The 26,022-nt window shown below is 34.9% G+C and overlaps 1 protein-coding gene and 1 non-coding gene across 4 annotated transcripts in view; one reads left to right on the top strand and one right to left on the bottom strand.

Annotated features, from left to right (window-relative positions):
• Positions 1-21,009, top strand: part of LOC123865678 (orexin/Hypocretin receptor type 1-like) — a 71,640-nt gene extending 50,631 nt beyond the window's left edge. For all 3 annotated transcript variants that reach the window (XM_045906870.1, XM_045906871.1, XM_045906872.1), the window contains 5 exons: positions 7,446-7,587; positions 8,647-8,771; positions 14,858-15,014; positions 15,330-15,442; positions 18,700-21,009. In XM_045906870.1, the coding sequence (XP_045762826.1) occupies positions 7,446-7,587; positions 8,647-8,771; positions 14,858-15,014; positions 15,330-15,442; positions 18,700-19,031 (869 nt within the window). In that variant the 3' untranslated portion in view covers positions 19,032-21,009. The remainder of the gene's footprint in view (positions 1-7,445; positions 7,588-8,646; positions 8,772-14,857; positions 15,015-15,329; positions 15,443-18,699) is intronic.
• Positions 13,594-13,666, bottom strand: Trnar-ucg. The gene has a single exon. It is a non-coding gene; the product is annotated as a tRNA-Arg (tRNA).
• Positions 21,010-26,022: the final 5,013 nt, after the last annotated feature.

Genomic DNA, 26,022 nt, shown 5'->3' with positions numbered 1-26,022 from the left:
TATACTTTAGATTTATGTATTATTTTTCTACACACATACCACACTCACACCCCATATGCACCACATATGTACCACACACGCATCACACATTCACCATACCCGCACAACGCTCGTACCACATACGCACCACACACATATCACACATTCACCAAACCCGCACAACGCTCGCACCACACACGCACCACACACGCACCACACACGCACCACACACGCACCACACACGCATCACACATTCACCACATCCGAACAACGTTCGCACCAGACAAGCACCACACCTACACGACACATGCACCAGACCCGCACCAAGCCCGCAAAATAGCGGTTAAATCGTCTTTTCCACGCAGATTTCGAATAAAATTCTTTCCTAGCAAGATAAAAAATTTGGTACCTACTTAAAAGGTACTATGAAGTATTCTGTACTTTTAGTAAATAATATGTTATTTGTAAAGTAATAAATTGACCACTTCTTATTTTAACGAATGGGGTGTAAGAATTTAACGATTCTTGGATATCCGTCGGACTGAAATGGGTCTGACATGTGCCAACTGCGATTGGCATCTCAAATCTCGATATCCCTTATAGAGAAAGAGCCTGTGAGGGCCAGACATTCGTTATTTTTAAAAATCCGAAGGTTTCTCTGCGCATTGTCACCAACACAGGGAGGAACGATCAGCGACTATGAAGCTTTGATCGCGTGGCTTTGGCAGATAATTGATGATTAAACGAACTTACCTGAAGTGAAGTTCTATCCCAATTATACGAGTTGCTTCGTCCGAAGAGATTAGGTATACATTGTAGTAATACGTCAAAGTATTGCCTTTCTACCACTTGTTTGAAAGCAGAAAATCTGCACTTCTATTTTTTGTATTTTTTGTTGGTACCACTGGAGCGTTCCCATCTCATTTAGTTGAAAGCCTGCCTGGAACATTAATATTTCACTTATCAGGGGTCCTAGGGCTGGGAGGGACCTAATCTCTTCGGACGAAGCAACTCGTATAATTGGGATAGAACTTCACTTCAGGTAAGTTCGTTTAATCATCAATTATACCTCATTGCTTCGTCCTTTGAGATTAGGTATACATTGTAGATTTTGAAAGATAGTGAAATATTAAAACACTTCTAGGTTTAATAATATTGTATTTATATTATCAATTTTGACAAGCAAAATAAAGCCAAAAATAAATAAAAGATATTATCATAATTACGGTTACTTCATCCGTATTTAAGTAGATACTTAGTGATTTTTATAATCACTGTATTATAAGTAAAAATAAAATACTTTTAAAGCTGCTGATTCAAATTTATTTTACTTAAAATAAATTTTAATCAGCTGCTCAGTGTTCCAGATTGATTTATGAATAATAAATAATAATAAATAATAGGAGTGATAGAGCAATCTGATTAGATTGATCACATTGAATACCTCTACGATAAACTCTGGCACACAGCATAGAGTTGCCCACGCTAAGGCCGCTGTATTTCGTATTAGGTATATCAATATTGATACCTTTACTGTGAGCTGCGGAGGTAGCTGCATGCCTGACGGAATAAGCGAAAAAAAAAAATATAGAAGTATTATATTTTTATCCACTGACTGATACTGTTCGTAGATACCGATTTATGCGGACTCTTAAATCTTACTATTGTAATGGGGCATTTTTTTTTTTTTTTTTTTCGTAGGGGTTACATTCTATCGATGTATTCTAAAAATGTTTCTGCTGGATAAAGTTATCTTCGGTGAATGTTTATTAGAAAGGAACATTTAGGCAAGGTTGAGCTGAATCTGGGTATGACGATCTTGTTAGGTCATGTATTTCGACTGATGTTTGTTAAATTAATATTATTATTAACAATTACACTACGTATCTAAATTAATTTTCAAAATATGGTTTGCACCTTATGTGTAATTATACCAGCATGAGTAATGTGACGTTAATCAAATATTCTAAATTCAAATTGTTATTTGGATTCCAATTAACAAAAATTCTAAAACTATGGACAGATCTCATGGTATAACAACATCAAATCTTGAGAGTGGAGGACGATGAAAAAACAGACGTTACTCTCGAACCTAGGATCAACGATAGAGCTGAGCCATGGCTGTGTTTTATGAACCCATCAAGCTTATAGCCTGACCGGCTAATTCAGATAGACATTTTCATCGGAGTTGACGCTTCATAATATACAATATACCTTTATTTCAGGACACAGAGTTCGTTCTGTCGTGTGCACCTATTTTTTTTTTTTTTTTTTTTACAAAAAACTAACCCAACACCATCTTGCGAAGTTGATCATAATATATACAAAGATGACGGTGCTACGCTCCTCTCTACCTAGTAGTACCGTCTTGATAACTTCCATGCAACCAACATAATATGCAATCAACAGGGTGGCTGAAACAGATAATGCATTATCATTATGTCTAAATTGAATTTAGAACCGAACAGAGAAGGCTCTGAAATGGTGGAAACCAGGGTTTTTTTTTTTTTTTGCCAAAACCAACATGTGGTTGCCCTAAGGCTGGTACTATTACTTAAATACATGTTCTTCTAGTTCCCGTTTCCCTTGATAAGATCTTCGTGACTCCGCATTTCGTTGTTTTTTAAACTAATGTATGAAGCGAACACAAATCTCCTGTGAGCTTCACAGCATAATTATAGATTTTGATATTCTCGTAAGAAGTGGACATCTAACTCCATCTATATAGTTAAATAGGAAAGAGAGCACTTTATTGTCGTACGCAATAAAATGCCTTTTTTTTTTTTTTTTTATAGATTCCATTTTCTGAAAACCTGAAAGTCCAAAAAAAACAGTCAGTAATTTTAGCTACTTCATATGTTTGACAGATTCAAAACTAAACTCAGAATCCACTGGCCATCGGTGGTCTTCTCACAACGTGTCGCCCCTACCCTATATCGTTAGCATCCGAAAAAAAAATAATAATTCTAGACAGTCTATTTTGTCAAATAGGATTGACTGTCACTTCGATAGATTTTTACCATTATGTAAATAATCCTGCAAAGACTGTGCTGAATGCTGATGTGTCAATGCTGAGCTATCTTAGTGATTTGCATTACACAACAAGATATTTAAAACATCTTTCTGTCCGTTTTTGTAGGTGTACCGTATCTACTTACTAAATCGCGGGTAAGTCGCAGTAAGTCATTAACAACGAGTTTTGTATGTAAATTTAGCTCTTGATTGATTAAATATCATTTTTCTTCAGACGGGTCAACGTATTTTTTTTTTTTTTTTAATCAGGTAATTGCAATATTTGCGCACAGTAGGTACTCGGGCTGTACAGCTCTTTTTTACATTGATGATAAATCTTAAGAACTCTAAAGTATTTATTGTTTGTAAAATAATTTTAGATAACCCTGATAACTTTTAAAAATCAACTATATCTTGTAAATATATGTTATGTATATACCTAGTTGACAAGTAACCCAAAAAACTGAGTAAATACATAAATCACCGGCTTTAGTACTCGTAGTTTTGTAAAGACGAGAGGCGGAAAGTATATTCAGACCAAAATAGTAAACCATTAAATTGGAATAATTCTCGTTCATTTTAAATCGTAGATACTTTCTATAGATAGGTAGTAAAATCTTTTATAACTCCTAAGAAATAAATCTAACGTGGCCATCCAACTATTCATTGATGTAGTTGTAATTGACCTTAATGTTGTTATGTAAGCACCCACTTTAAGAATTTTTCGTTTAAGAATTTTAGACTTATTATAAGTCTGTTATTTCCATTGGATTTATAATAAAAAATGAAAAGAAGGAAACGATCCTTCACACGAATCACATTGTGATAAGTATAACTTCACTAAACATAAAGTCTATGATATTATATTCAGATGATAGGAGACATGCTGGGTCGTGAGATTAAGATACTGGTTTTAGAAATGGAATCCCGTATCCTCTTACCCACAATAGTATGACTGGGTCATAAATTAATTGCCATTAGTCCTAAAAGTAGAATGAACGTTCCTGCGGAACGTACCGGGTGCAGCGACGAGGGTCCCCGGTGACACTGCCAGAGCCAGCGGCGCGGCGACTGTCACAGCTGCCGTGAGCGCGGTGACTTCGTGGGTTCGTACTTCGTATATAATCGTTGCTCCCGCTTGTTGTATTGCCGGGAGCGGATGCTCCTGGTTTAAAGTCTGGATAGGAGCCGGTGTCGGCTTCTGCGTTGCAGGAGGTTTTCTTGCGGGTGGGATTATTCATATCTTGGCACCGGATCATAATATTACAAGCCCGAATGTATCGGCTAGCTTCACGCTGTATAAGACACAGTCTATTTCTGTATGAGCTGATCTTTAATATTTTTCTTTATTAAAAAAGAATATGAAGTTTTTTCTTGTCATAGATTCGTTGTGCTGGGTATCGCACATCAGTCTGGCTGGATCTTTAATAATAATTAATTTACGGACTGATCACTTTATTCTAAAGAGAAAAAATGAGTGAGAGCTTCCTCATGAGCATATCCGATAAAGCGAAGCGAAGACTAGTTTTTTCTTGACGATGGCTTAATTTTATGGTTGACGTGCTTGGCTGCGTTTCGACAACAATCATTGGCACTAACTCAGGTTCGAGTTGTAATCCGTCTGTACAATGGTATTTTAAACCATCTACCCTTAACTTTTCTATCAGTAGCGAAAGGGTACATCCTTATTAGAAGACCGCAACATAAATGTATAAACTATATGAAGGTATGAAGAAGGTATTTAATATGTGTAAATCTCAAATGATCTCATTTTTACTCGATAATAGCACTTGATATCTCATGATTCATGTAGACACATTTCATTCACAAATAATAATCAAAGTAAAGGTAATAATATTCCTTTTTAAATGTATTCCATCACGATAATATTTTCAAAGCTTTCGGAATTCCAAATGATGTGAAGGTAACATCCCCATGAGATGTACACAACACCGATTGGAAATTGATATCATTCCATTAGTCTGATACGGAAATAGTCCTAATAACTATTCACAATATCATTAGTAATAGGTAATGTTTTACTGTAAATACCTTCATGGTCTGGGCTTCCAAATGACGTGAAGGTTACATCCCCATGAGATGTACACAGCACTATTGGAAAGTGATGTCATATCATCACCAGTGTGATACGGAAATAGTTCTAGCAACTATTCACAATATCAGCATTTCACTGTTAAATACCTTCATGTTCCGGGATTCCAATTAACGTGAAGGTCACATCCCCACAAGATGTACACAACACAATAGGAAAGTGATGTCATATTCTCAGTGTGATACGGAAATAGTCCTTGCAACTATTCACAATATCCTAAGAAATAAATAACATTTCACTGTAAACACCTTCATGTTCCGGGATTCTAATTGATGTGAAGGTCACATCCCCACAAGATGTACACAACACAATAGGAAAGTAATGTCGTATTTTATTAGTGTGATATGGAAATAATCCTAGCAAATTTTCACAATATCCTTAGAAGTAGGCAACATTTCACTGTAAATACCTTTTTATTTCGGGATTCCAAGTGACGTATCATATATATCATATCACTAGTTTGATTCGTAAACAGTCCCAGAAGCTATTCATAATATGTTTAGAATTAGGTAACACGTCTTCACTGAAATACCTTATGGTCCGGAATTCCAAATCACGTGAAAGTAACATCGCCATGTTGTCATATGTCAAGGTAACATCGCAATGCACAAAACATTAATTGCATAGTGATATCATATCACCAGACACTATTATAATAAAACCTTATAACATAAAAATATGTAACAAATAAATAAATAAATAAATCACTATCGTTTTGGTGACTACGCTTTTGTAACGTTTTTTAAAACTTGAATAACGTGGTGATCGGCGAGGCACTAAAACGCGAATGAGATGGGAACGCTCCAGTGGTACCAACAAAAAATACAAAAAATAGAAGTGCAGATTTTCTGCTTTCAAACAAGTGGTAGAAAGGCAATACTTTGACGTATTACTACAATGTATACCTAATCTCAAAGGACGAAGCAATGAGGTATAATAGGTTAAAAAGATGTATAAAATCTTTTGTCAAAGTCATTTTTTTAATTCAGAAATCAGAAAATTATTTCACTAACACTGGAAATCATAGTCAAGATAGGGGCTTCTTTAGGGGATCATTCAGACGACAGTGTCATATTCAACTTTAATAACGGTTGAATAACTTGGATGAAGGATTATATACTATCTCTATGTTGAATAATGACACATGCGGTCTCAATGGTCAAAGAAAGAAGCCCCTATCTTGCCTATGAATTCCATTGTTAGTATTGTGGCAACCCCCTGCCAGACATCCAAGACATAAGGTTTTGAGAATAATCTATTATAAACTAGTGTCACCTACCATCGCTGATTGCGACAGCCAATCACTCCACAATTTAACAAAGATCTTATTAATTTACAAGGTGATGTATAGCATGTAGTCTATGAATGAATGAATATACTTTTATTGTAAACCATAAAATTGATACAGAAAAAACACATACAAAGCCAAACAAAAATATAGGCAGGTACAATGTACGTCTATCAGCATCGCCATAGAATAAGATGAAACCATTATCCTTTTTTCCTTTTACGATATTATGCAGTATAAAGCTATTTCAAAGGTTCCTAGAGAGCCGTTAAAGTTAAATGGGCCTGACATGCGACCTCAGTGACGAACGATTCAAGCGCTCTCCAGTTGTATCTACTGATAGAGGCAATAAAGCCTCTATCTCACAGATGCGATATTATTGCCATTATTATGTACTTATGTAGTACTACGAGTTACGATCATTTTACATTTCTTTGGCCTGAAGCCGTGAGACAAGTAAGTACATTCCTTTTCTCAGTTCAGAATTAATTGGAAATACGTCTACAGCGTAAATGCGTTGTTGTGCGTGTACGTAAGGATAGGTTGTAGGTACACTGCACTTCACTGAAACAGGAATAGAAAGATTTCTTATTCGAATAATCTTTAACGAGTGCTTTTAAATCGTCAAAATAATCTAGCCCCTGTTTCGAAATGCCTTTCCTAAAGAAGAACCAGCATTTCAATTACCCTATTTAAGTATTATGTTATGCCATATTATAAATATGAAATTGCCTTTGTCGGTTGGTTTGTCCATCAACCACGCTGCAACGGAACAACGGATCGATCTAATTTTTTGCATGGATACAGACAAAGATCTGCAGAGTGACAGGCAATTTAGTTCTCATCGGTTCTCTAAAATAGTTCTCATGGGATTTTTAAAAACACCCAGAAAAGAATCTACGTGAATAATGGTATCGGGCATCAGCTAAATTATTATTTCAGTACCAGGCTTAGTTGGAGCGAGTCACTGGACTGAGACATGGGTACTGTATTGCTGTAATGATGGTGTTAACTGTTAATATTATCAAAAATAACATTTCTTAACTTCAACAGATCTGCCAGAATTCGTTGTCCTTCAAGTACAACAGAGGGTGCAGCTAAGGTTCAACGCGCAATACTTCATGCAGTGCACCTCTACGTGGTCAGATAAAAGTGATCTCAAATGGCACATAATAAAGGCACTTTTCCTTTACACGTAAGTGAAAACTGTTATTTTAGGTGTTTATCTGATACATGTTTATGAACATCTTCAACATACATACATTTGAACATACATACCACTATTGAAGAGGAGGAAAGTTTGTATGAAAGTCCATCATTTTTCAAGTAATATCTATGAAAAATTGGTATTTGAGCTTTTAGTTATAACTAACAAAAAGGTTAGATAGGGAATGAAAATTTGTATCAATCTGTCATTAAACTCCGACCTAAAAAGAGGGGTGTTATAAGTTTGACGTGTGTATCTGTGGCATCGTAGCTCCTAAACGAATGAACCGATCTTAATTTAGTTTTTTTTTGTTTGAAAGGTGGCTTGATCGAGAGTGTTCTTAGCTATAATCGAAGAAAATCGGTTCAGTCAGACTAAGTTATTTGTAACTATCTATTTTGCCTGTTAAAAGGTGTAACTTTTTGAACTCTAAAAACAACGATTTAATATTAGATTATTATTATTCGTAGAGGTTTTAGGTTATGTCAAGACAAATTTCAGGAATGAGCCTTCGGTTCGAGGTACTAGGCGAGGCTCCTACTCCAAAGTAATAGGCTCAGATTGATTTTGCTTTAATCATAAAGTAGTTATACATGAGTAGTTCCTTACTAAACTTTTCGTAGGCAAAGTTGGTCTAATAGACATAATTGGAAAACTTTAGAACAGCTGTAAACTGTAGTAGTGGTTAAAATCAAAAGTTGTTTGAAGATTTTAAATTAAAATATAGACCATTTCTACGACTTCCAAATAGTTTTGTAACTTAGACAAGACACACACCGACAAACTTTATTAATAAACATCTCCTTTTGAGCTGTACCCAAATCAATCTTTGAGAGCTTCAATCGAAATGTACTCTGCACAGTAAATATAGATCGTAAAACTGTAGTAATACATACCTACCTACTAGCTGATAACCACGACTTCGTCCACGTTAGGTTTTTAAAAATCCCAAAGGAATTCTTCGATTTTCCAGAATAAAAATTTGCCTATATCCGTATACGGGATGCATGCTATCAGTACAAAATAGTTAAAAATATCTTTCCCTAGATTCCCGCTGTTGCTGATGATGATAGCGTACTGCCAGATCGTGCGAGTGCTGTGGAGATCAGACAATATTCCTGGTCACACTGAATCACACAAACTGTGCCCGCCTACCAGTGGACAGAATAACTGTAAGAAATTTTTATTACTTTTTTTAAAATATTTAGGTACCTTACTCGAATCAAACTGCTTTATTTAAATTTAGAATTTGTTTCGAGAGCCAGATGGATTACGCGTGTACGTACGCGTTTATGATTTGTAAGAAGAAGAACAAGAAACTATACTATGTAAAAATTTTCAAAAGAAAAATAAAACCGACTTCAATACCACAAACACTAAAAAGTAAAAAATAACTTTTGTTTAGCTACACTTGTAATGTGCCTAGGTATGAAGTCGAGCGAGCATATTGAAACAAAATTAGAAATCCAAGAGTGAAGCTCGCCCGACTTCATACCTAGGCACATTACAAGTGTAGCTAAACAAAAGTTATTTTTTACTTTTTAGTGTTTGTGGTATTGAAGTCGGTTTTATTTTTCTTTTGAAAATTTTTTATTTCACAATTTTTAGTGGCCCCACTGTACTATAATATGCTATGCCCAGTTAAAACCCTACTGTTTACTAAGCTATTACACTGATCGCGAGCTATTTGCTCCTATCCATTGAGGAGTTCTGTTCTACATCTCCGAAGATAATCATCAGATCTTCACCAAATTTATATGGGACCACCTGCACAGTATAACCTTTCAAACAAAAAAAAAATTTTCCAAATCGGTCCAGGGGTCTTTGAGTAATCGGGGAACATACATAAAAAAAAAAAAAAAAAGATTCCGACGAATTGAGAACCTCCTCCTTTTTTGGAAGTCGGTTAAAAAAGAACATCATACTTCTACTACATACCTACTAGGCCCGGCGCCACATGCCCCTAGAAATATACCTTCAGCAGCGCGCCTGTTCGACGGCACTCGCATTATTTCTTATGCGAGACAGAAAGAGAGATGTTTATTGAGTTTTAGGCCGCAGCATTGTTTGAGCTGAATTACGTGAATTGTGTGAGTTAATGTCCGCAACTTCGTCCGCGTGGATTTCGGTTTTTTTTTAATCCCGTGGGAACTCTGCTTTTCGGGATGAAAAGTTGCCTATGTGAAGTTCTGGTAGATATGCGAGCTACTTACCTCTGTATCAAATTTCATATAAATCGGTTAATCGGATGGGTTTTTAAGAATCCCGAAGGAACTCTTTGATTTTCCGGGATAAAATAGCCTATATCCTCCTTAGGGATGTAAGCTAACTATGTACCGAATTTCATTAAAATCGGTTAGACCGTGAAAAGCTAGCAGACAGCCAGACAGACAGACATACTTTCGCATTTATAATATTAGTATGAATTGTGTCGTAACAAGAATCGCTATTTATTGAAAAATATTTGCGAAATGATCCTTCTGTACTGCTACTATTAATTAGTAATATTCTGTGGTCATACATCTATTACAGCGTGAATTCAAAGAGCTTCGTAGTGTAAACGCATTCATACAGTTTCAGTACTCCAATTTCTAAAATACTGCATTAGATTTCCTGCTCGTTTTCTGAAATACCTAGCGCAACAGAAATGCCGCTATACCCACGAATCAACAAGTATTTCACCTCTAAACTTCAGGCCTTTGACATACATGAAGTATGTCGTGCACGAACATTTCCTTAAACCCTAGCTTTCAAGAAATAGTTTCTACTACCGTTTTACAGAATTCCATCCACGTAGGGCCAAAACTGCGATGCGACACCGCATCGTCAGAATCCGCGAGCTCGCACGATACTTCGTGAAAATTACGACTTGGTTCGCAATCTTCTGATTTTACTAGAGAAGATCCATTTTTTGGGATCCATGACTCAGGACCAAATATTTAAAAAAACAAATATGTCCAATACATACTACATACTTACCTTGTGTTCACGTTCCCTGAATGTTTTCGTTAGTTATCCGATTTACTATTACGAGTATGTCTTGTTGCGAAGTCAAATCACATGGCAGTTTCATGCGTTGTGAATTCGCAATTGCATTTTCGCAGTTCGCTTTTCCACAGTTTCTCGACTTAAAAACGGTCTTTTTAATAAGGTTAGTATAAATTAGTGGGGCTATTTAGCTTTTAGATGATAGAAGCTCTCCAGGGAGTCTACGCACGTTTTTTCCCCTGCAGCCTGAACACTCTCGTAACAAACGACATTAAACTTCGTTCCTACTCTCACAGGAGAAAGCCTGACCCTTGGTGCGGGTCATGTCAATACGCGTAGTGACTTCCTTACAGAATTGATCTAAATTATGAGACAGAAATACAACACTCGGATAATATAAAATAATAGTATAATAAATTGATTATATCAATATATACCTACTCCTGGAAGATTTCAAAGCAAATAATCTACGTCAACGTTTTAGTCTATGAATAGAAATAATACCCTTGTTTACCTTACCTATACCTAATGTCCATTAATAAATTATTTTTGTATGTGTTATAGTCCAAATAGGAAATGCCGGCACATCGCAATTGGTCTAGGCAAATCCCAGAGCACTTAATCCATAGCCAAAAGCCCACAACTTTTGCTTCTACTTAATGAGTTTTAGAAGTCAATTTAGAAGTTTGAGAACAATCTAGAATCACGAAAGCTTGTGAGGCCGAAGCCGAAGTTTTGGCTTTGGACTGAGCATTTTTCGGCATTCATGAGAATTGTCTAGGCGGCCAAACGCGGTGAGCCGGTATTTCAGCTTTGGAATGTAACACAATTATTGAGAAGGGTTTGTCACGATTCACTGTGGAAACAAATATTGCAATTAGTGTATTAAGTAACATGATAGTTTTCATGGCAGCGCGAAAACAACTTTCCATTAACGTTATCTAAGCCAATGGTAAACATCAATTTAATACAAATTGAAACCTCGTAAATATTTTTTAATCAAACAAACTTGTCCTAAGCAGAGCTTTTAAATATTTTAGTAAATCTTCCACTGATATGGAATGCCCTTCTTACTAAGAAAAACTAACAAGAAACTCGACTTTGTTACTTGTTATTATAACCAATTTTTCCTAAACTGACAAAAAAGATAAACAAGTAGTTTTTCGCTGAAATGCGAAGGCGCTCTATATGCGGCTCAGAGGATCATGTCACTGTAAACTGACTATGAAATCATGATATGAGTGAAAACCCTAACTACAGAAGGTCTAAAGCGCCGGGCAATCATGTCGCTTACGCGTTTCCCCGAGAAGGTTTCTGTAATTTGTTTATATAGAGTGTAACCAGAACGCTAGCAAAATTTTAGTGTTATTATTATACTACCTTAACCCGATCCAATGCAAATAACCATTTGCCTTATCTTGTAGTTATAGTAGTTTAGTATTTTTCAAACCCGCGTTGTATAGCGTGCAAAACTCGAGTCAATACCTACGACTTGACATTGACTTCGAGTGACCGATTTACGGAACGTTCGGTGACCTCCAACGTCAGACAAATGTTTTATTTGCAATATGTATAAGAATTGTGAAATTTTAAAAAATATCGTTTTTTTATAAATTTTTTTCGTAGTTTTCAGTAATCATCAGTCACCTGTCTTCGCTTTTGCTAGCGTTCGGGCTACACCCAGTATATTAAGTAAGCTAAGGAATACCAAAGTATAGCAGCTTATTTACCTATTCAGTGGTAGGTATAACGTCCGTTGCCAGTAGACGACGTTGCACACTGTTACAACATAATAAAGTGTGAAGCTATTCACTGGATAACAAAGAGACCCAATTAGGGTATCTACTTGTAAACGTAAACGTGATACGGATTTTAATTAAGGGCAAGTCATACAGTGGTGTCCTTTTAACGTTTCTCATTAATCATTACCCTGCTCAGCACTTATAAATAACACCGACGCGACGCGTGGAGTGGACCCCAGGCACTGCACCTTTTTTAAAAAAACAATGCTTAATCTTTGACATTATAAATTGATGATCATCATCACAGCCTTTCACCCTTCCACTATGGAGCACAAGTCTCCTCTCTGTATGATAACTCAAAATTAAAAACCCCCGACACAAAAACCTCTATAAGAAAACTAGAAAAGAGCTGATAACTTTCAAACGGCTGAACCGATTTTCTTCGATTATTGCTAAGAACACTCTCGATCAAGCCCCCTTCCAAACAAAAAAAAAAAACTAAATTAAAATCGGTTCATTAGTTTAGGAGCTACGATGCCACAGACAGATACACAGATCAAACACACACACGTCAAACTTATAACACCCTTCTTTTTGGGTCGGGGGTTAAAAATACACATAAAAGCGAAAAGTTAGAGGTGATACTTCAATAAAAATAAAAAAACTATAAGTGTTTTGTCTATGGATAAAAAGTAGCTTATGTTTTTTTTCGGGTGTTTAACTATATCCATGCAAAATATTATACTCCTATTCCTACCTACCCATAATCACTACCCATATCATAATGTTATGAGCATGGGGGGCGGGGGTTGACACTTGACATTAACGCGTACCCACATGGAAAATATGTTCTGGTAATTTATTTAACGCAAGGAGATCAATTTTTCAGACGATAAGCAATTTAAGAGCCTTGATCAATATGCGTCTCGCATTTCGAGAGATAAAAATAAACGGAATTAAAGGGGAAAATGTAGATAACTAAATGAAAAATAATTCGTTTGGCTTCGTTTCCATGAATAAAGGTAAAAGTTTGTATGTTTGTTAACTCGTTGACTATGCTCTTTCACATCAAAACTAATGGATTAACACAATATAGGCTACTTTTTAACCGACTTTCAAAAAGGAAGTGGTTCTCAAGTCGGCTCATATTTTGTTTATTCCGAAAAATCAATGAGTTCCCACGGGATTTTGATAAACTCAATACACGCGGATGAAGTCTCGGGTATCATCTAGTAATTTAGTAAAATGTTTAAAAAAAGACGATCGACCGTGACAGGACTCGAACCTGCAATCTTCGGATCCGAAGTCCGACGCCTTATCCATTAGGCCACACGGTCTCATGTGCGTGGTGACGAATTTATTTAGGAGACGCTTTAGAGATACGTGCGACTGTTATTTTTTAGTGAATAAAGAAGTTAACAGGGCTCTCTCCGTCACTTACTCCATATATTCGTAGTTCCAATTGCATTTGAAAAGCAACCAAAGTCCATGAAATGCAGACATACCTATTCTAGAAACTAAGAAAAAATAAGAATTCAAATTGGAACTACGTTTGTATGGAGCGAGTGACGGAGAGACCCCTCTTAATGACAAGTGTAAATTAAAAATTTATAACACCCCCGACAAGTGAAGGTTACAGTAACTAGAAAAGAGCTGCTAACTTTCAAACGGCTGAACCGATTTTCTCGGATTATAGCTAAGAACAATCTCGATCCACCTTTCAAACAAAACAAAAGAAATCGGTTCATTAGTTTAGGATCTACGATGCCACGGACAGATACACAGATACATAGATATACAGATACATAGATACACACGTCAAACTTATAACACCTCTCTTTTTGGGTCGGGGGTTATTTTTTACTTTTTAGTGTTTGTGGTTTTTAAAGTCGGTTTTATTTTTCTTTTGAATTTTTTTTCTATTTGGTTATTTTGGGATCCCACCGCATTGTTATGCGAACAAAACCTTTAACATTATATAATTAAGTGAAAAAGTCAAGACCCTCTAGCGAGCAATAAGTAATAAGTAGGTACTACGTCGTCGCAGAAAAGAATATTATATTATATGTATATTATATAGGTATACCCTGGTCTCACTAATCCGATTTTGCCACCCAATGTTGATAATTTTGATCCTCGAAATAGAATTTATGTTTGTGAAAATTAGGCAGATTGCTACCCCGTATCTATTTGCTTTTAAAATGCTTGGTACTCGCACACCCGAGTTAGCTTTGGGAGTCCAATTAACGTTTATCACCTTCCATCGAAATTCCAAATCAGCTATATTTCTTGTAATTGGGTTCAAAGGAGAAGTAATCGAATTTTTATGTTGTTGTTTTACTTCATCATGTTTATACTTGACTATCCTGTAATTAGTAAACGATATACTTACATAATAATATTATTATGAACGCAAAAGCTTTTCACGGCCCACCTGTTAAACCAAATACGACGAAATTTTGTACAGAGTATATCATGCAGTATAGTACTTATTGAAGTAAGTTTTGATTCCTATTACTTTTGTTCAGGGTTGGCAGCCAGTCGGCGGACCACACCGTCAATCCACGCGAATGCTTCCACAGAAGGACAACTGCGTTCCCGTCGGAAGGCTGCCAAGATGCTAGTAGCCGTGGTCATTATGTTCGCGGTTTGCTACTTCCCGGTGCATCTTCTGTCAGTTCTAAGGTAGGTGAATAATCATTTGTCTATTAAAACTCAAAATAAACTTGTAAAATGTACAGCAAGCAAACCACCAAACTGCGAAGCGCACGTCTACGCGCGTTTCTCAGTGTGCCAACCGATCCAAGTGTTTAAAGCAGTTTGCGCGTAACTCTATAGCATTGCGAACATCTTTACACCCTCAGAGCCTCAGTGGTTCTTCTAACGACTTATAGAATCGATCACTCATCTGGCAAGAGCGTATAACTAGATACATGAATTGTACATACAGTAATTATAAATACCAGCTTCATAAACTTATCCTTCTCTTTCTTTCACCAGAGTCGCCTTTGTAGTCCAGCAGACAGAAATAATGACATGCATCGCTTTGATCTCGCACGTGATGTGCTACGCTAACTCCGCGGTCAATCCACTCATCTACAACTTCATGAGTGGTGAGTTTTAAGGCGGGAACATACTTAGAACACGAGATTCGACTTGACACGAGGCAAATTATTTGACTCGACTCAAATCAAGCTCTCGCATTGAGTTGGGTCACGTGTTTTAAGTATGGATCCCCATCTGTATAGTGTAGACTATAATATAGACTAGTGATGTAACGGATATTCGCATTCGCATTCGCGAATATCCGCATATTTTTCAATATTCGCATTCGCATTCGCAAAAATTATGCTAATATTTAGCAAATAATCAAAAAGGAAATTATTATATGCATGCATATGAAATAATAATACAATAGATAACACTTAGATATTTTTATTAACTCATACTTCTACATTCTAAATTAAAGTCTCATTTATGAAAAAAGAACTTCAGAGATCTGATTAAATCTAACATTAATAAGCCTTGTTACAACTATGTTTTACTCATGTTTTTATGCCACTTTGTCCCTTAAATATCAGTTAAATTTGATAAAATAACATAAAACTAACCTCAAAACAAAACAAAACTTTTAGAATGAACTTTCTGTGATTAAATTCATTCAATTAACCAATATCGGCTCGGCTATGTTCAGTTACACATGGCCGACACGAAACTTCAAACCTGTCAAACATTTTACGCGCGCTTTTTTTGAAATTTTAAAATATTAGCAGTGCATTCAATTAAAGTAACTCGCGTGTTTGACTCTTATGTGTAAGTTTCAAGAAAAGTCAAATAAAAATGGTCATTTAGACATATTGAGTGCTGTTTTATATTTATTTTGCTCAAAATATCATATTTCATTTTGGAAGTTTTTATCGGAAATAATACATTCGTCGGATAGTATTTTAGCTTAATTATTATATCCATCGCTCTCGTTAATTTACACAAAACTAATTGCAAATTCTGTAAATAGATATAGCGCGTAAAGTAAATATTATTGTTCTAATTCATTCCAAAAACTTAGTCATTCATAAATAATAATAATTTATATTCTACAGCGAATTTCTATTTGTATTGTTAAAATATACATCACATGAGAATTTTACTACCGTTCAATGAAATAGATATAATATTTTCTATCCTTACAGCCTACATTAAAATTAATTGGTTACCTCACTGCTTTGTCTACCGACTCTATTGTTTTGTCTAGCTTATTGAACTGATGACTATGTGTAGCTAAAATAAAGTTATATTAAGTTGGCGTTTTTATGTTGACAGGGATTTAGGATAATTTGGGATAAAGTCAGGCAGTTACCCTATATTTAAACTGTTTTTTTATCTATACATTTTTTAGATTTATTCGAGAGAATAAAGCTTAACAAAAAGGCTGAAAAAGGACAAACTGAAATTGCAGAATAATAGCGTATTTTTATAGTATAACAACTAATTAGCTATGTATTCTTTATTCGTATGAGAAATTAAATTCCATTAATCTAAGTATTAAATTCCATTTTTTTTTTTAAATTATAACCAAACACCTAGATATCATAAGACTTAGGATTAAGGGTTTTGAAATGGTATACATACGTGAAATGATAATAATTAGGGAAAATTCCTACAGAAACTAGGATAAAATCAAAATCGTACGTGGAAACACTTACTTATAGCCGTAATCAAAATTCGGGAGAACAATACGCAATTATCTTTGTATATTATGATCTATATTATATATGTATGTGACTACAGCACAGGCAAACTTTAATACTGAAATAATATAGATAACCTACTTAAAAATAATATCGTTAAAATCATATTCACTACTGCCATAAAATAATTAGATTAATTGTTGAAGGGTGCTCTGCAAAAGCTAAGAAGGAATCAGGTTAATAATGTACTCGTAGGTTCTTATACGTCATGTAGATATCTGAGAAATCTTGAGGAACGTTTTAGCATAAGATAATAGAATTTCCGTACGCTATTAAAATGTATGGAACATGGCGTGAATTTTAAGCATTTCACTGTAGGTCCACGATCTTTCGGAAGCTTTTTGAAATTTTATTCCAACAAATTCAACTATTCTATTCTCGACTTCTTCTTTCTAAATACATGAAGTAACCATTTGAATTCTTAAACTCTGAAGACATACAGACTTAGGTGTTATAGTTTCAAAAGATCTAAACTAAACCTAAGTTATTTTACCTATTCTTTTTAAAATGCTCTTATAAACGTGATATTATACGTCTACAAAGAAGATCTACTCCAACTGATTAAAAACATTTTCATGTATCTACCTACCTAATAGGTACCTAGGAAGTATTCGCGATTTCTTTCGTTGTTTCTAATTTTAAAAATGTTTTAGATATTAATTTTTCAGATTTTTTAACCGATTTCACCCAAAAACCAACCATAACACATTAAAAATATTCAAATATCAACTACTTCTAAAATGATTTTAACAATAGCAATGTTAAATTATATAGAAGAGTTCTCTCATATTTATTTTCTTGTTTCATACGTCACAGAAATATTTTGCTTGCAGGTTTCCCAGGGTTTTCAGGTTAGTGCATTCGGCCCCAAACGGTTTGATTTTAATTCTTAAAATCTAGCTTTTCAAAAATACTTATTGTGTTTGAAATAAGTGGGAACCGCATGCATTTATTTTTGTTATGTATCGAAATATTTGTTTATTCACCCGCACTTCTTTAACTCATTTTTTTTATCACAAAACGATGCAATTTTTGGATGTATCATATTATTTGTATTTAAGAATTTTCGATGTACCTACTTATTTTGTACCCCTATCTCCTGATAAAAAAAATATCAATAAATGTTAATTTAAGTAACTATCTAGCAAATGCCTGGCATAATAGGTTGGCAATAGGTTCGCCTTTGTTAGACGCAGAAATATCTGTAGGTATATTGAATGGGTAATATCCAAGAAATAAAAAAACCGCCACAATAGTTAGTAAGCTTATGCACCTTTTTCTCAATTTTCATGCTGAGAGTCAAAAAATCACATACCTACACAGTTTTCTTGCACTTCACGCAGTCGGCTTTAACTTAATAAAATAGGTTATATTATCTTTAAAGTTAAAACAGTATAGGTAAGGGTTTACCATATTGTTTTAACTTGAGGCTTTAGGTTTTTAAAAATCCCATGGGAACTCTTTAATTGTCCATCCTCAGTATGCAAGTTATCTCTGCGGCCGACAAAACAGTTAAGCATATGGGCTTTTAAAAGGTAAAAGGCAGACAGACGCAAACTTTTGCATTTATAACATAAGTATGGATAGATATAGGATTATGTTAACTTATCTATTTGTTACAGGTAAATTCCGTCGCGAATTCCACAGATCCTATTTTAAATGCCTCTGCTGCTGCTTCTCTTCCGCTCCCGAGCAGAACGGAACCTCGTTTGCACCTATTGGTAGTTCTAGAGCAGGAACAACCAGAACTGTTGTCAGGAGAAATGACTCCTGTGTCAGCTACAGACTGACTCACCTCTCTCCATCGAACCATAACAACATCCATCGGGATGTAGTGAGAAATACAAATACCTCTTTCATAGAAAATATGAACGGCAATCGAAGACCTAAAGTAAGGGATGACTCAATTAGTGAATCTGCCCGATTCACCCTAACCACAGATGCTAGAGATTGACACTTAGGCAGAGATCTCCTCGTGTACACCGATAGGAACCGTGACGGAATTGGCTATATAGCAAGGAGCACGAATAGCATTGATTGTAAACCATACTACGATTGTTTTAAAGGCCAAGGGCCGAGTGGATGTGCCAGTGCTAAAAAAGTGAGCTTCGATAAAATAGAACTTGAAAGACATAGTGATACGCAAGCCGATTATCGAGAATGTGATAGTGAACTTAAAGAACTTTCCACTGATGACGACGAAACAAAAAACGGGTTTAAATTTAAATTTAATCGTAGTCTAAATAGTTGTCAGATAAAGAATAAGAAAAAAGTCAAAACTGTGTTTTAAGCATTTCAATTAGTGTAGGACGTAGGTTAAGTTCTAACGGTATCTTTATCTATTTTGTAAATACTGTCTTTGATATCGTTGTGTCATGTGGTTCCTCGTGACCTAGTAACTAAGAAAATGACAAAATAAACTACTTAATTCTCTGTGTATGATGCGATCCAAAAAATAATATTAGGTGTGTATTATAGGTATCTTCTGGCTGATAATATCTGCGACTTCGTCTGCGCGTGAATTTTTGGTTCTACAAATCCCGTGGGAATTCTAACTTTCGTGATAAAAAGTAGCCTAAGTCACTTTCCGAATTTTTATTGTAGTAGCGTAAAATAAATTTCAAAATACATTTTTTACAAAACGTTTATAAAATTACTTTTTCGTCGAGACTTCTGCCTAACATTTCGTAAAATAGAAAATCTGTACTTAGCTATAAGAAGACTATAACGAAGTTAGCGTAAGATAAACTGTCTCAATTGTAATACTTATTAAGTAAGTCCTGTAAAAATGTAACACAGCAAGTAAACCTATAAATATTAGACGAACAAATTGGCTAAATAATTTCGTAATTGCCACAAAGAAAGCAATCTAGCTTAGCCCCTTCTAATAGGTAATCCGATTTGTCTCGTCATTTAATCCAATTGCCTTTGATGAAAGAAAAGCTAAACATTTAATATCATTCAAAGGCGGTTTAATCTTGCCGATATTAAAAAGACTATCAAGATTAATTGGGATAATTTATTTAGTTCAATTTTAACTAAAAAACCGAGTGCAAAAACAAAATTTCTACATTTTATGGCGACAACTCAAAAATTATTTGTTCCACATAACGGATTTTTAGATAAATGGCGGCAAAATTCACTTCGTAGGTAGGCACTTTGTCTGTGAAAAGAGGTGCAGATCTTTACGTGGACTACTTTGAATGGACGTCTAGTAAAATTATGCAGCTAAAAATACTCTGGCGGTACAAAACTGTTGCAACTGTTTATTCTAAAAATAGCTTTATACCGTTTTATTGTACGTATGGTTGCCGACACTCAATACATTTATTGTAAACAAGTCGTTTCCTGTGTTTGCCTATTTCGTTTACTAACAAAGTAATTCGCGTAATATTTATTACTCGAGATAACTAGGTATGCCTCGTTGATCTCGTATTTAGCTTGTTCGACTGCGGATGATGAGGCATTGGTTCGATTCCTGGGTCAGGCCGAATAAAATTGGTAAAAATTACGAAGTACCGCTTACTGTTTCACGATTTTTGGAAGTGTCATCCCCTAACAATTTTCAAAAATTCCTCTTGACTAAGGCCGGGGCAGGTTGGCTAATTCAATGATGTTATAACTAAGTATCATGTAATGCCATGCTATATTATGATAAAAATGATTATCATCCTCCATTTCTAGGCTAAGGGCCTGTTTCACCGAATCCTGTAAGATTAGTTTCTTGGAATCCACATTAGGAGTCGCTTTCCGTCTATACAGCCATGTTTTAAGCGAACAGATAATTTATAAGTTGAGAGCAAAGACTTACAAGACCAACAGTGACAGATTAACGGTGTTACAAAAAACGAAACGTAAATGTGTGCGTGAAATAGAGTTGTCCTGACTTTAGCATTTGTATTATCGATAGTCTCACTGGCGAAATCATAGGACACTAATGAGTTAGTTTAACGAAGTGAAGTAAAAAGCATCTTATAATCTTAAAAAATCAAATACATTTCAAATACACAAATAGTAACAAAGCTAAAGCTAGGTAACAGATTATTATTTATTAATGAAATGACTTTAATATTTTATATAAATAATTTATTAATGAATTCTGAGATACTTATAGTTATTTTAACCCCTTATAACATTTTTTATTGATATTTCGATAGAAAACTATTAAAAGACGTTTTAAAAAATCTTTTTTTGATAAATAGAGCAATTTTTGGGATTTTCATATAAATTACCGGAATTTGTTGGTTTTCCACCTTTATTTTTTTAAAGGGTGCAAGTAAATTTAATTTGATTAATTACAATAACACTCTGATATAATGTCTAAGTGACAAGTTAATAAAAATAAATAGTATATATGGCGCTCAATTCATAGCTAATGACCTCCCCGATAAGCACTTAAAATACAGTAATGTACGGGTTACCCTTAACCCTGTATATGAAATCTAAGTCACGCTAAATAAAATAAAAATTAGTGAAAATATTTATTTCGTTCTTTTCTTTTATTGGAAAGTACCTAGTGTTTTATATTGTATTTTACATACATCACATGAAACCTATCACATCAAACCTACCGGTAGACACGATTATCGACTATCGATACTTGTGACGTCATTACTTTGTCAATCCCTATCGTAAACAAACGTTTTTAAATTTTACACAAAATATCCAAAAATTCTTCATTTAGCAATGTAATTTGATGATAAGTCTTAAGGGAAACCTATCATCTAAGCTTCCAATAGCTATTTTGCCTAATTTTCTAACAACAAATGATGAAATAATGATTATAAACAATTAGTATAAATAATCAGTAATTACCTGTGAAACGTGTATTTACGCGGATTATAACGTCTTGTAACGTCACATTCGCTCACTGAACAAGACACCATGGTGGCAGGACATAGATTTTACGTTTTAATCATAAAATTATTTAGTAAATGCAAAAAATCACCTCGACTTGGAACAGGCCGAACTCATAAGGACCGATACTCACGTAAACAATGACTTATCGGCATCTTGTTTCGCTATCTCGCTTTCGCTCGCGGCAGTGTATCTTATCTAACTACTCTCGCTCCCTCACTTTGTCAGTCTTTGAGCGAAGCGAAAATTGTATGTCTATGGTTGAGAGTAAATTGACCGAGCCTGGATGACAATGTCGAATAAGTACCTTGAGCTCCTTCAAGGTCAGATTAATTGACATTATCATCACAGTCCGCTAACAACAGTCCTCTCAACTTTTACAAACAATTGACGAAAAATTCACAGAACACGCTACACGTCAACGAGACTCAATGAGATTGATAACCACTAGAGCTACGAATAAAAATATCACTAGATACTACAAGCCCCTCCAACCTTAACCCTTCCGACCTTGAACCACTCCGACCTTGAACCTCTCCGACCTTGAACCCCTCCGACCTTGAGCCCCTCTGACCTTGAACCTCTCTGAACATGAGGCCCTCTGGCCTTGAACACCTCCGACCTTGAGCCATTCTGACCTTAAACACCTCCGACCTTGAGTCCTCCGACCTTGACACCTTATCCTGAGCTTTCTAGCGTCATCCGGTCCGAAGTTATGACAGTTCGAAAATACGACAAAACGCTTCCAGTAGGTAAGTAGTGCTAGTGCCCCTTCCTAAAGTTTGGCTCGACGTGGCACACATTCATCACATCACGATTTATTATTAAGAAATGTGATGTTTTGCGTATGTCTAAATTATACTGTGTATAATTGTATATCCTTTTTTGTGTTCTAATGACTTAGCGGTAAAAGTGCTCGAGGTCACAAGTTCGAATATCGGGTAAAAAAAAATTAAAACTACCTGGTTAGCTAGAGTTGTGTAAATATAATATTAAATGCTAGTTATAAGAATACACATACAAACAAACACATGTAAATAATAAACATTTTTACAGTAGGTATCTACAATTATGTATCAGAAAATATTAATATCAATTGGATGTATTATAAGTAAGTAGTACCTAAATGATATAAAAATTACGATAAATGTATGTAAAATTTATTTTAATTATCAATGTATAATGTATAACAATATTTTATGTATAGTAGAAATATTGTAAATATTTATTTGTTAAAAGATGTATAACTCTATATAGATATTAATAATTTGGAAATAAATAAATATGAATTTATTGTAGTTTGCATTTCGTTTAATACCTAAGTACATGTTTCGAAAAATATTTAGGTAATTAAAAAATAACAAAAACCTTGCATATTTACAAGTAAATTAATATAAACACTTTTTGAAGTGTTTTATTGGAGTCATCGAGGAATGAAACCCGAAAATGTAGGTCCTGATGATCATCATCCTCAAATACTACTTACCTAAAAAACTCAACCATATCATTCTTAGATGCTTATTAAAGCGAAGCTTCTTGTTTGATATTATTTGAAAGTAAGTTAGCGCCTGTATTTTCAGGCTTTGTGAGTAGGACGTAGTACTTTCGCTTTCTAAATCCTGCTGCCAACAAAATTACTTTCAAGCAAAATATTTTCATGATTTCATCATGTACTCCCCTATTTATTGCGTTTATAATGATCAATGTGCCCCAAAATCTGTATCAAATCAATGTACCTACCTGCCCCAAAAGGACATGTTCAAAACCTTTTGCAGCGATTCGCATTATTTTATTGAATGAACTACTTTTTTAAAGGAAAACATTTATATTATTATATTTATTTTCTGAATAGATTTTTATTTCATTGGTTAATGTGATCATTTTTTATTTGTAATAGTTACCTACATAATATTTTGTAACTACTATAAAAATTTACTACTTATATAAAATGTAAAAATTACAAAACAAAAATGTCATCCAAATTCCTAACCACTGTAACGAGGCAGGGTGCCCAGAACTCTGGCTGCGTTACCTCGTTGAATGGCCAGACTAATATTATGCTGACCAAGGTAACTGCCAGACCTCCGGTCACCCGTGGACTCCACAAGACGGGATGACAGGTCCTTAAAAAAGGATCTGGAATTCTCGCCCCATGAACCCATGGTCTCCACCCCAAAAGCCACAAATATGAAATTATTTTCTATATTTTCATATTTGCGCCTCTTTTTTTATTTTTTCACGTTAAATATGTTTACTCTAGCAGCGTTGTTAATTCTGTCTTCACACTAAAGGCAAGAACAACGAACAATCAATAGATCTTTCTATGATCAAGGGAAGTATATTCAGGTGAAATCCTCTTATAAAAATTCCAATATCATGAAACATTGGCGCTTAGTACAGTGATTAAAATAGAGATATGAAACATCAGCAGTGGAACAATGCCACATGCAAAGCAAACTTTTGAATGTACCACGGATTGTCATTTCGTTGAAGAGTTTCAAAAGTATAGATTGACCAATGGGTAAGTATTTTTATTTATATTTGAAAAACGAGCAGGAGGATCACCTCTGATGTTGAGTTACAAATTATCGCCGCCAATGAACATTTGCGGTAGCAGAGGAACCTCCAATAACGTTCGCGGTTTTTCAGTAGGTAGTTTATAATTGATCGGCGCTTATTTATAATTGTTACTTTTTAGGATTCCATACCGCAAAAGGAAAAAAGGAACCCTTATAGGATAGGATCACTTCGTCAACTGTCTGTCTGTCCGACTGTCGTATCTGTCAAGAAAACTTATAGGGTACAAACTTCGCGTTGACCTAAGCAGGTAGAGTTAGGCTTAGAGTTTGAGAAGTAAAGGAAAAAATTAGAAAATCGTGAATTTGTGGTTATATCACAAAAAAATTAAATGTATTCATATGAAAGGATTTATTTTTATGCATAATTGTTTTTGATTTATCGTGAAAAATGTCAGAAAATACCCGTGTACGGAACCCTTGGTGCGCGAGTCTGATTCGCACTTGGCCGGTTTTTTTTCTAAGGAGGAGGAAAAGGACACGGCGCCGGTCATGTTTGATAAGTGATAACATATCCCAGATAACTGACATTTCTGCGATTGATAGTCAAAATTAGGTCACTATTTTTACCGGTGCATAGTATTTGTAGGACTTCGTGGTTTCTTAGTTTTAGGACTCAACACTCGCTGCATTCTTCGGTAGCACCACGTTTCAAAGGCCTCCACTTTTTTATAAGTACCTTACCTACCTTAGACATTTAGATCAGTACAACAATACAATGCGAACAGGCGTCTGTGTCGTTTGTTAACTCTATGGTAGCTAGATTAGCGGCAGGTTTCATATCCGGCCCGATAGCGTCGCATCTGTTATATTGCGCGGTATAGACGGATCGACCTCTTTTCTGATATATCCAAAAACCTTTCAAGAGAATTTCAACCCTATTTTGCGGGTTTAAAGCTTAAACTTAAGTGTAGAGATAATACTGTAATTATGTTAAGAGTATTTTTTTATGTTTTAAGCAAAATGCTTAAATATATTTACGATTACATTAAAGGCTGTTCCTACGTAGTATTTTATTGCACAGTATGTACCTATATTCTAACCGTAAAAATGTAAGTATTTTAAAGTGTAATGACATTGAAATAAGAGCCTTTTTACGAGCTAATAATGTATTTTTTATAACAATTTACTAGCTGATGCCCCCGGCATGCTTTACAATGCAACTTTTGGGGCAACTATAATTAATTATACGTACAGAAATCTTCACGCAGTTGCCAACAATTACTACATCAAATCAATTTGGATGAACTATGCGCGAGCGTATAGCAAGTTCTTTACTTAGTAAAGAATAGACCTACAGATACACAATTATATAGATTTAGAATTAAAGAGATTTTTATCTACAAGAATTATTTATATTAAAATGATGATGCCTGCGAGTTCGTCCGCGTGGATAAAGGTTTTAATTTCGCGGGAAATTTTTGATTTTCCGGGATAAAAAGTTTAACCTATTTGTTATTAATTCGTACAGGAAATAAGCTATCTCTACTTTGATTTTCAGCCAAGTCAGTT

Source organism: Maniola jurtina, chromosome 5 (genome assembly GCF_905333055.1).
Source record: "Maniola jurtina chromosome 5, ilManJurt1.1, whole genome shotgun sequence".
Taxonomy (NCBI): domain Eukaryota; kingdom Metazoa; phylum Arthropoda; class Insecta; order Lepidoptera; family Nymphalidae; genus Maniola; species Maniola jurtina.
The sequence above is the reverse complement of the archived record's forward strand: the minus strand, read 5'-3'. Positions and strand labels throughout refer to the sequence as shown.